At 47.5% G+C, this 11658-nt stretch overlaps 5 protein-coding genes across 5 annotated transcripts; 3 read left to right on the forward strand and 2 right to left on the reverse strand.

Annotated features, from left to right (window-relative positions):
- Nucleotides 1–3534: 3534 nt before the first annotated feature.
- CTRU02_202964 (uncharacterized protein) lies at nucleotides 3535–3860 on the reverse strand (the record flags this gene model as incomplete). Its single annotated transcript, XM_070204117.1, has 2 exons — nucleotides 3535–3713; nucleotides 3782–3860. The coding sequence occupies 2 exons, from the start codon at nucleotides 3858–3860 to the stop codon at nucleotides 3535–3537; spliced, it is 258 nt and encodes an 85-aa protein (XP_070061880.1).
- A 1286-nt stretch (nucleotides 3861–5146) lies between these two features.
- On the forward strand, nucleotides 5147–5701 carry CTRU02_202965 (uncharacterized protein; the record flags this gene model as incomplete). Its single annotated transcript, XM_036731449.2, has 2 exons — nucleotides 5147–5335; nucleotides 5423–5701. 2 exons carry the CDS (start codon nucleotides 5147–5149, stop codon nucleotides 5699–5701), a joined length of 468 nt encoding a protein of 155 aa, XP_036576884.2.
- Nucleotides 5702–5993: 292 nt separating this feature from the next.
- Nucleotides 5994–7020, reverse strand: CTRU02_202966 (uncharacterized protein; the record flags this gene model as incomplete). Its single annotated transcript, XM_070204118.1, has 2 exons — nucleotides 5994–6278; nucleotides 6400–7020. 2 exons carry the CDS (start codon nucleotides 7018–7020, stop codon nucleotides 5994–5996), a joined length of 906 nt encoding a protein of 301 aa, XP_070061881.1.
- A 528-nt stretch (nucleotides 7021–7548) lies between these two features.
- CTRU02_202967 (acyltransferase) lies at nucleotides 7549–8714 on the forward strand (the record flags this gene model as incomplete). Its single annotated transcript, XM_036731447.1, has 2 exons — nucleotides 7549–8505; nucleotides 8625–8714. 2 exons carry the CDS (start codon nucleotides 7549–7551, stop codon nucleotides 8712–8714), a joined length of 1047 nt encoding a protein of 348 aa, XP_036576882.1.
- A 976-nt stretch (nucleotides 8715–9690) lies between these two features.
- CTRU02_202968 (uncharacterized protein) lies at nucleotides 9691–10809 on the forward strand (the record flags this gene model as incomplete). Its single annotated transcript, XM_036731446.1, has 4 exons — nucleotides 9691–10036; nucleotides 10096–10218; nucleotides 10286–10416; nucleotides 10501–10809. 4 exons carry the CDS (start codon nucleotides 9691–9693, stop codon nucleotides 10807–10809), a joined length of 909 nt encoding a protein of 302 aa, XP_036576881.1.
- Between the last annotated feature and the right edge of the window lie 849 nt (nucleotides 10810–11658).

The raw sequence follows: 11658 nt of genomic DNA on the forward strand, positions 1-11658 counted from the left end.
TAGAGCAATCATCAAAGAGACCGAAGATGCTGCTGCAGCCCAAAGAAGTAAGGCTGCACTGTTTTTAGTGTGCTCAACCGCTGCACTTGTACGGCGGTCGCTCCCGTTGGCTAAGTCAATGCCGTGAAAATTTCCAGCTGTAGCAAAGCCCTGGCTCAGAGAGATAGACACAGAAAGAGTAATGGCTGCGGTAAATGCAACAGTCTCGAGATAGGCGGAGAAGGGTGGTTTGTCCCCCTGTGGGGGCATATTTGATTCGCGTGACTGGGACCGGTCCCTTGTCAAAGGTTGAAATACAACTTGAGGGGGGTGGTGTTCTTCCATCAAATGCTTTGAGATTTGTAAGTTTGGAATAATAACAGGTCAGAATGCCTTTACTTTGAGGACTGTGCTTGTTCTAGGTTATATAGGCAAAATTTAGATGAGAACGGGGGCATGCTGCCTTTATTTATGTTTTTTTTCTTTTTTTTGGCAGCGCTGTTAGAACTTGATAATACGGATAAATTTTAGTATTGAGTACATCAGCTGAAAGCCATAAGAACTTCTTTGGCCTCTTCTGGGATAGGAATAATATTAGTATGGGACAGTATTACACCACAAGGCAAGGGATTAGTAGCGTTTAAACCAGCGAATATGTACATGTCTTATAGAAAGACATCTCACAATATCCTACTAACTACTACCTACATGGTAGTAGGTATATAGTCCTCAACATTACGTCTACTTTTTATCCCTCACGAAAGGGGGGCCAAGACATTATAAGACAGGTTTTCAGCTACTAATAAGACATAGAACAAGAGAAGTAGCTATACTAAGACAGAGCTGAGGGAAACTAGCCCCCAGCATCTAAAGCGAATCATAAAATCAAACGGATATCATTACTGGTACGATCAGGTCAGGACAGTCAATTACAGCACAAAGAAAGGGCTTCGGTAGTGGTATATCTGTTGTCATTATTGGTCAGCACCCAACCGGTTGGATTGATGGATGGAAACAACTACCTACACTACATAATGACAAGGATGTTAAATTGTCACCCCGCGGCAACATCCAATGCTTTCTACTCTTTATGAAAACATAGATATGGGGTGACTGAGGAAGTCATAATCTATCTTCTTGTCTTCTTCAGAGCCTATAGTCATACGTAGACACAGAGCGCTAGTGAAGGGGATTTCGAAGTCGTAAAATGTTACAACATACCCTAGTAACTTCTTTTCCTTCTTTGCTAAATCTATCTTCTCGACAACACCAGAGTCAGGTTAAAACTTGCCAAGACATTCACTTTCTTCGTGACCGGTCATTCTCCGGCTTCAGTCTCCGGCGCGCGGGTTGACATTTCAGCTGTTGAAAACGACATTGAAGGCTATAGGATCTTGAATGCGCTTAGTACAAACCTCTTTAACATCAATAAGAAGCCATCATGACTGAAAAACACATCTAAAACTTGCCCTATGTGTCCGTTCGATGGTGATTTTCCCAACGCCCTGATTTTGGAAACTGCCTAATTGACAAAGGCAGGAAGAAGGTATAGCACGTGACATCAGAATAACAAGTACGTGACTTGAATGGTGCCCTCGCATCGCTAGTTCACTCAAGAGGGACCGTACGTCGAATAAGAGAACCTGGACTAGCTGTTATCTCGAAGAGTTACATAGAATTATCTTTTATGTTGATGCCTTATGCTCGAGCCTTTTCCTACCAGAGACTTTGATTTAACCGTTCTACAAGCTGAGCGAATAGGGCCAATCTTTCTTGCATCATAGTAGTGCAGTTTATAGTAAACACGGCACTCAGAACACTCCGATAGCGTGCCATCGAGCGCTTTCCATGCAGCTAGAAGAAACTTTGCTGTGACCTAGAGCGTCTTCTTGGAAGACGCATTCTCCCAAAGGTGTGAAAATGTCTGTACTTGAGCTAAGGACTTCGTTTTGACCGTCTATGGCAAGCCGCTTATGGGCAGCTCTGTTGATAGATCTTATAAGGATCACGATCTCCAGGCTGAGAGCACCAGAGATGAACCTTGATCAACCGATGCAACATGTGTAGCCGCAATAACAATTCGCAGCCAGAAGATGGACAGATTCGTCGAAGAGACTATCTCGCACTCGACTATATCCAAGACATCCCGGTACGCCCGACTTAATCTTCCGCTTGCCGGCTAAGTCAGAAGATTACCATTTCAAAGCTGGACCGGAACAACAAACACAAGAAAGTTCGGACACTGAAGTAATGTTTAGGTGGAAAATTCCGGCGAAACTACCGGAACGCCCCCTTCGCCGCCCCTCTCACCACAGTGGTCCAACGAAGTCTACCATAGCCAGTATAGCCAGCGTAGCCTATCGAAATCAGCATTGTCTGTTGAAGTGATTAACTTAGTGTTAATAAGGGATTGAGATTACTCTTAATGGGCGACGAGGCATATGGAGCTTCTGTAGTGCGGGGCATCCTCCCGCGCTAGAACTGCAACTACTACAACTAACCAAAAGACGTCCGTGCGTGGCATTGTTTTCCGTGGACAGTCGGAGCGCCTGCTCCTGGAGAGGAAAGTCGTGTGTAGGAAAGGAAAACTTCTAGCCCTACGGTGGAGTTTGTTAGACTAAGAAGAAATCTCCTGCTAAATACTAGATACCAAAATGCGATGATAGACTCCTTAGAGTGTGGCCCGGGTTGAGTTAATAAATTAGAAGAACGATTGTCGGCAGGTGTTCCAAGGTAAAGCCCTTCTTAGTATAATGAAGCACTACTAGACTTGGAAGATTTAAGCACATATCATTTCGGGCTAATAGTTAATCTGCAACCACTACATGCGTTTGCTGTATGTTTTATGATGCCGTTGTCATCTACAAAGCAGCGTCCAATATTACAAGAGTGGCGCTACAATACCCACATTAAACCCCATCATCTCACACCGCAGCTTCACTCAATATGGCCGGTCTTAATACATCAACTAATGCTTTATGTGAGATTGCATTGAGCATGCAAACAAGGATAGCTGGCAAGCAATTAGCTTGTCTTCATGAGCGTAAAAAGCTATTAGTTTTCTTCAAATTTACAACTGAGCTCTTTTCGCTTGGCCCTGGGTTGATTCTCAACAAGCAAATGTTAATAACTCTGAGCAGTGGTCAGACCAGAAACTGCAGCCAAAGGGGTCGCTCGGCAAGTCCTTGGCTGATACGCCAGGAGGGATATGCCGGTACCAACCAAACTAACAAACGTGCTTGTCCGATAGGCTGTGTCAATATCAGCAATCGAATTAGATCACATTATCAAGACTGCCGCCTTATTCATCGTAGCGGATGGTAAGAGGTTGCTTGGAACTTCTGCCTGAAGTAACCATTGTGAATTCTCTTATGGTAGCGCTAGGTGAGCCGAAGGCAAAAACTACCTAAGACCAGTGTAAACTGCGGCAACTGCTGGTGATCTAGCCAGTTCAGCAATTCGGGCCATCGGCAGACGATTTCCGGGTTTCACCCTTGGCATTCCTATGGAGCTCTAGTTCAATCTCGAGCTTCCAAATCAATCCATAGCGTTACTTCAAGCGTTGTAATACATCAACAGATCATCAGCTGTCTCGCGAGACTTGACAGCTGGCTGATCGGCCGAGGCCACGGCCTTAGCCTGCATGGCCTTGCCGAGAGCCTCCAAAGCCGCCCCAGGGGCGCCTAGAGCCCGTACGGCTTCTTTCGGACCGCTAACAGTCCAAGTGACATCACCTGCTCCTGTGATCAGTATAGTTGATCTACGTCAATAGGAAGAAAAGAAAATGTAAAGGCTAACTAACTATTGGGAGTAGGGCTGGCCAAGGTCATGGTAACAAAGGCCTGGAGGGCAAGAGACGTCAGAACTCCTCGGGTAAGCATTTTGTTCTTATGGATTGGTGGAAAGATTGCAAATATTGACTCAATTGTGTCTTTAGATTGATATGATGTAATAGAAGGTTTGCTGGTACGAACTACTCTGTTTTACTGCGGGAGAAACATTCGTTTAAGTACGTTCGTGAACTAGATCACTGGTATTCTTCATGCCGTTAGTATCGCAATTGGATTACTTCCGTGGATTTGATAGACACCGAACACGACTCAATCGCCTTCTCCCAAAAGGGTTAAGAACTTACGGCAATGAAACTTGAATAATTCTTCCAACAGAACCACTCACAACAACGCTTAACCTACGTTGAAACATATGTGGAAGTATCGTGATTCAGGGCCCGCATGTATGTATTTTGACAGAGTTCAAAGCAAAAGCTAGAGTAATAGGACTATTCATTCCGAGTTTGTACGTACATGTGGGGACATTTAGTTGGAAAATAAGGTTCCGAGGGCGCCCCAGACACAAATCTACTGGGGCGGGTAAAGTACCTCTAGTACCATAGTATCTCGACATCACAAAATGACGGCAATGTGAAGCTGATCAGCAAGGCACCTCGGGGATCCTCCTTTTTGACCTTGTTCATCGGAGGATAATGAATCTTTTTTTTTCTCCCCGAAGAAAAACATTACTTAGAAGTGGATACATGCAACTGTGACACATTGTGAAAAACCTTCTTTCACCACTGATTACCTCATTGCTGCACTTCTTCTAGTTGCTGCTTCTTTTGGGACTCTGCCGACTGACTGACAGACTAACTGGCTGACTTGTTCGTACGTGCGTTCTTGGCCCTGGAGATACATGTGCCAACAACTCTTCCAAACGGAGTTGGGCTTTTTAGCACATTGAAGCTATTTGCACGAAACTTGCGTCTTCTAGATCGAGCACTGAAAACACGTCTAGCTGTAAAACCACTTAACCACATGCAAACTTCACACACAGTGCTATCAAGTCACATTGAAGATGGGTTGCATGCGGCGGCAAATTTTGAGCTCAAAAACACAGCGACCAAGAGCCAGGCAATACTGGCAAAGCCTATTTCTGGCATTGCTATGCAGTAGCCTTGTTGGGATCACCATCTTGACGTGGTGGGCTGGGGGGGTAAGAGTCAGCATGGACTCTCTTCAACATTGGTGTACAGCGACCCGGCAGACAGAACACTTGGAAAGCGCTCCAGACTGTAAGCAGATCTTTCTGTAGATCCAAAGATGATAGATTTACTGAGAACTGAATGATATCATACGCTACAGTTCCTACAAAGCTCACCAGGTTTACTGAGATGCCGAGATTCAAGGCGGAGCCCAGCCCGGAGAGCGACGCAGCCTGGCGTGCCCTTTCCATGGGTCACAGCCTTATTGAGCTCAAAAAGAGTGAGGCACAAGCAATGAACGTTGAGGACGGGTTGCCTACCACCAATCCCGACACCGAGCTTTACGGTGTGAGTTGGACGCACCAGTTGCACTGCTTGGTGAGTTGTAGATTTATATGTTCTTTTTTTAATCCAGCTCATACGCCATAATGGATGAGGGAAAAGAACACTTACCAAGTCGTGCAGGAGATGATCAGACAGGGCTTCTGGGATGTATTCAGGCGGCGACACAAGTTTTTAGATCCGTCTTCATTCATGCCGCCAAAAGAAAATGGGTCGGACGCGGAAGCTCATTATCTCGACCACTTGCAGCACTGTTTTGACTATCTGCAGCAAGCTATCATCTGCGCAGGCGACATGACGCTCGAAGGGCGTGCAAGAGAGAGCGTGGAAGAAAGTTCGCCACACATCAATGGGTACGAGGCTGTACATAAGTGCAGAGATATGGTACGTGATGCCCTGTGATTGCCGTATTACTTGTCAAAGGAGATTAAGACGCTGATGGAAAAACGCTTCCATTAGAATGCTGTGAGTGAATGGATGGAGACGTACACCGTCAAATCGCGTCCGCTGTTCGAATCACATGGTCATGGCACGCATGGAAATAAACACGGTGTTTATGGTAACTGAGCTAGAGAAAATGAAAATACACATCTTTCTGTCCCGCAAGACACATAGGAGTGAGCTATTCTTTGGTACTGTCTATTATAAAAACCACTACCCTTTTGTTACTTCCAGTTCATTTAGATCAGCTATCTCATTGCTCGCTCATTGGTCGATGTTCGGGGACAGCGTGATTGAGCTTATGCCTGTTATCCACATGACGGCGGTCCATGAAGTCGTAAACCTCATCCCAATTCTTGCAAACATGGGGGAACTGGTAATGAATGCCAACCAAGGGGCCCATATTCGCAGAAAGAGCTACGTCGCCCGCACACATAAGGGATTGTCGAATCCAGTCAATACAGTGGTCTACGTGAGTGAAATCGTCACCGGGCGATAGGCCTTGGTAGAGGCGGTCGTACTCAGCCATGATAAGATACTGCGGTTGTTGTTAATATAAATTTCATGCTCGAGCATCGCAGTTACATGCAACTGAAGAGACGTTAGAGTGAGGGGTTAGTTACCAGGCAATGCAAGGAATGGGCCACAGTCGTTCCTACGGCTTTTCCGCGCAATGGCATACCAGGGACGCCATGCTCTGGTGGCACATTATAATGGATCAGCGTCGGGAAGTCGTATTTGGCCGCTTCTTCGTCTGACACGTATAGAAACCCTTCTCCGGCTGTATTGTTGTGCGCTCTGTTGTCAGCTATCGTGGACATCTGGAGAAGTAATGCTAGACGTGTAGATAGGTAGTGGTACTGACGTGGTATAAGTTTCTCCCACAGCTTTTTGACCTCTTGTAAGGACTCTGGAGACGAGTGGTTTGATATGTATTCCGGCCGCTTTTCAAAATACTGGATCCTGTGAGAAATGGGAGGGAAGAATCCGATCATGTCACTTTGCGGGACGAAATGAACGCCGTGATCTTGCTCGCCACGGGACTCATGCAGGCTGATGAGCCATGGAATAAGAGCACCTAGGGCTGTGCCAACTAGAAGCCACAGAAATGGCCAACAGATCCACATGTGCTTGTTCCATGGGCGTCGGTCAAGTTTGTGTCGGGGGAACGCGTGATGTAACAAAGATTCGGTAGTCATGTCGACGTCCGAGAACTGAGCTGGAGAAGGAATGTCGAAATGATCACCGTCCTGTTCAACTTTGCCTCTATGATCCGACATTTTTGGCATTGATTTTGTGAATTATGGAGTCAACTTGGAGTCGTCTCTTCTGGAGGCTCGTTGGTAGGGAGTCAGAAGTGCTTCAGGTGTACTCATTCAACCTCTCATACTCCCAGATATACCGGGCGAAAGATATCAAAGTCACATGCACGCGGTGGAGGGCATATCCAGGTACCCGGTCATCATCTTCCAAGGGCACGATGCCGAAAGTGCGGAGAATGATCGACGTGACACCGAGCAACGATGCGCAAGCAGGGATCAGACAGCTTGTCGGCGCGGGCAGTAGCTTTAATAACGTACACATACCCGCGAGTAATTTACAATACGTACGAATGCCAAGAGTCTACTAGCTTTTGCCTTACTCGTACATCTTGTCTACATGCCCATAACCCTCAAAGTACCTTGACTTCGAGCTAATTGATAACTGACGGTTAGATGACCAGTTAACTCGTCACCTCACGATTTACTCACTATGACTTTCTCATGGCATCTACCTCAACGTCTAAGGTGTGTTTACCAGAAACGCCCATGCATCAGTTCCAAGTCTCTATCGAAACACCGCTGGACGAACCGGAACCGCTCCGACAAGCTCAACCGCGGCCCGTCATTCCACGTCCAGCAACGTCATACCTGGACGGTCTACGCGGCATCGCTGCCCTACTTGTCTACACCTATCACTTTTCCATGGCCCTGGACGGCAAGCGGCTGCGGCACGGTTATGGCCCTCACAACTCCTCGCTTCTCTCGCTCCCAGTCTTGCGGCTGGTTCGACACTCGGGCCCAGCCATGGTGTCCATCTTCTTTGTCATCTCGGGCTATGTCCTCAGTGTAGCGCCCTTGCGCCACGCTCGCTGGCGGCAGTGGGATCAGCTTTTGGCCTACCTTTCCGGAGCTGTCATGATGCGTCCTGTTCGGCTGTTGCTTCCAAGCATTCTGTTGACTGTCGCCAGCCTCGTGCTCGCCTGGTTGGGCTATTATGAGCGTGCTGCGCGAGAGATATGCCCTCCTCATCCCAATATATCTTCTTCCTCATCACATGAATGCGACTTTTATCCCGTAACGCCGCCGCATCTTGGGAGTGTGCTCGCCCAGGTCGTTGACTGGTTCCACTTTGTGGTGCGCGACCTGGCCAATCCCTGGGACTGGGAGGCCGGGCTCAGACCCGCGTCAGCCTACGGTCTCCATTTATGGACGGTGGGGGCCGAACTCCGCTGCTCCATTGTCCTATTTGCCGTGCTCGCCACGCTGCTCCCATGCACACGGCCATTTGTGCGCGTCAGCATATGGCTAGCCTTGTTGGTGTTTTGCGCCCTATGGCAGAGATGGGACATGGCGGCCTTTCTTGCTGGTCTGGGCCTGGCTGTAGGAGATGCTGACGACAACGACAACAACACGGAGCAGGACGACGGCGGACTCTTCGATTGCGGCACAACACAGAACGACTATCTGTCCGGGGTTCGCAGCGCAGATACACCGGCTACGGCGGTGCGTCGATTCATCCCGTGTATTTTTCTGTTCGCATCCCTCTGGCTATGCTCCTATCCAGATGCCGGTGGTGATGAGGCCTGGGGTTTCCGCCTTCTTGCCAGGATTTCGTCTGACAGGCAGCAATGGCATACATTCGGTGCGGCCCTGATGTTGTGGTCCACCCGGAGAGTGCTCCCAGTCCGACGCTTTCTCTCATCATCGGCTAGTGTTCAATTCCTTGGGCGCATCTCATTTGCTTTCTACCTTGTTCATGAACCCTTCCTCCAAGTTTGGGGCTGGCCTTGGGCTCGATCTTGGTCCGGTTTTTCGTGGTCGCTCACCGTGGTCGTTCTCCTTGTAGAAACATGCATTCTATTTTGCGTTTCGAGCCTAATGTGGGTAATGGTGGACCAGCCGGTGCTGCGCATGGTCAAGGCTTTACGGCGGTGTCTGGTTTAGGGCAGCGAGTTTCTTCCCAGGATTTGAAGCTGACCAGCTACATGGGTAGCTATGACCACCTGTCATTCAACAAGCTTTAGCGTTCATTCCAGCTTACAAGGTTCTGGGTAGGGTAGCGCTTCATCACTTTCTATGATGTTCTCTGTAATGAAACAAATTTATCCGAATTTACATTCACAGCTTTCGATTCAGTTACACTTACAATCGATTGAGCTCAGTTAATAGGTGGACTACCGGTGTTCCAAGGAACAGCGCATTCAGTTGTGGGCTGTTGAAGCCCAAAAAGCGTTCCTGAATCGTAAAACGTCGGCACTTGACTTGATAGAGTTCACGACGTAAGCATTTGTTGCACACCGTAAAATGGCTGTATAACAACTGGCGGGGTACATGCCTTCCTAACCATACATGACTTTGCTTTCTGCCATATCATGTTGGGTTAAGGATGCCAAAGACGTCACATCTACCGAAGAGTAGAAAACTCTCGGGGCTGAATCGGGGTCCAATAACCTTGCCCATCATCCAATACCCAAGAGCCGAAGTTTGTTGTTATTGGTTCTACACGATTTCCTCCACCATCTCACTGCTTCGGGATGGTAACTCTTTTTGCTTCTATCAGCTCACTGACTGACTAACCAGTACCATTGGCCTTCACGCTCGGTACACATGTGCTCATAACCCTTCCAGGCGTACATTGTATTCTCATGACAATTGCAGAAACGCACTTTTTCCCTGTCAAACATGACAATGTCTAACAGCAGCCACGAGAAGATTTTCAATTCGCCAATCTTGACGATGTTCAACAGCGAGGGCATCAAAGGAAAAAACGGTCACGAGCTCCCGCTCCCGCCCATTGACGAGGAAGAAGCAGCAGCAGCATATTCAACAACGAGCTCGTTACTTGCAGAACATGTCTCCGGAAAGTTGAAAAAGCCGAACCGTCATCAAAGATGGCAGCATTGGGGACTTTTTCAGCGGCTTAACTTTGGCGCGAAAGACATGATTTACATTGGTCTGATTGTCGCCATCGTCATAATCTTTGCCTCTGTCGAGGACAGCTATATTAGCCACCAGTGCGGAGGTCTTACTTACAGTTCGTATCCTTCTCCCGATGATTTTTCAATTATTTGAGCATATCTAACATCACTAAAGCCCCCGCTCAAGAGGCCGTTGTATTGGAGAGGGCCAAATTTCACGCTGGGTTGAACGACACGACCAGGTTCAGAGGTGACCCGAGACCCGAACTGGAAGAGGCTTGGGATGAATTACTGAGCGGTAAGGAACAATGTTGTCGATTGAAAAGGAATAGATGTAAGATGAGGGCTGATGATGAGCTGGGCAGCGATAAATATCCGTGTCGACGACGATTGGCTCACCAGGATGGGGAGAAACGCAAGCACGGCTGTGAAGATCAACGACGGCAAGGGAGGTTACGCCGGTATGCTTGACATTTTCCATCACCTACATTGTTTGGTAAGATTCTCCGATGATTATTCCCAAGCTTTCTGTTCCGTGAAGTAGACTTTTCTAATCCCACCTCTATTATCACTTCTACAGAGAATGATACGGATCGGTTACACACTAGACCTCTATCCGGAGTACCAGCCGATGCTTTCGTCGCAGAAGGGCGAGCTAATCCCTATGCATATCGATCACTGCATCGACGAGCTGCGCCAGGCTGTCATGTGCCGTGCCGATGTAACGGTCTTGACCTCAGACTGGATCGACTGGCACCCTAAGCCGTGGCTAAATTTCAATGTTGACCACGAGTGTGTTAACTGGGATGGGATCTTCCAGTGGTCAAAGGATCACTGGTATGATATAAAGGAGGCAAAATTGGTTCACCCGCAGTATGGTAAGTTCTAAAGCCCTTAACTTCCCCCACCTGACACTTAGAAGCCAACAAATTACTTGCAATTTGCTGACGGCGACGGGGTTTTTTACATGGTGCAGGTGCTGTTGATTGGTCTACAAGTCCAGGTCCCCATAAGTGAGTTTACAGCTCAAAAGATTTTTCACAGATAAAAGGCTTTCAATCGCGGTGTAGCTCAATGAACATGGATCGTAGGCAACGTCTTGGGTACTTCACATTAGTATGGCACTGGCAAGTCTTAAAAATTTCAAATAGACACTCTGCTCGGAATACAATTCTCTCAAAACAATTGGAGTGCTGTTATCATCTTCAGCCTCAAAAGATTCTTGCCTGAGAATTGTAACAATTTCTCATAAAGCTTTTATGTAACGTACCCCAGATTTCTCAAGCTATGCCGACGACGATATTCGAGAGGCGAGCAAACGTGCCATTCGATCTGAACCTTCAGCACGTTTCAAGGCGGTCCTTATTTTCTGCCCATCACATGAATAGAGGGAGCATATCATGACTCGATTGAGGTCCAGCTAAATCTTGTCCTGGGTAGTGTAGTTGGACGTTCTGTTTCGAACTCAATGCGAGCTTCAACATCACCATGTGCATTCCGATTGAAGGAGCGTTCCAATCCATAAACGGTCCACACCGATAAAACCGATGGAAACCTCCGAGTGCTGGAATGCAAGCTTAGCGCTAATGCAAGTTGGTACGGAAGTTGGTACGGAAATAAACGGATTTGTAATCCCGAAAGCCTACTTCTACATTGGAAACACTTGAAATGAGCTACACTTCGGCCATATGAGTAATCAAATGCCTCAAGTCAATGCCGCTGTGGCTTTTCACAGAAG

Source organism: Colletotrichum truncatum, assembly GCF_014235925.2.
Source record: "Colletotrichum truncatum strain CMES1059 chromosome Unknown Contig_0002, whole genome shotgun sequence".
In the NCBI taxonomy this organism is placed as follows: Eukaryota; Fungi; Ascomycota; class Sordariomycetes; order Glomerellales; family Glomerellaceae; genus Colletotrichum; species Colletotrichum truncatum.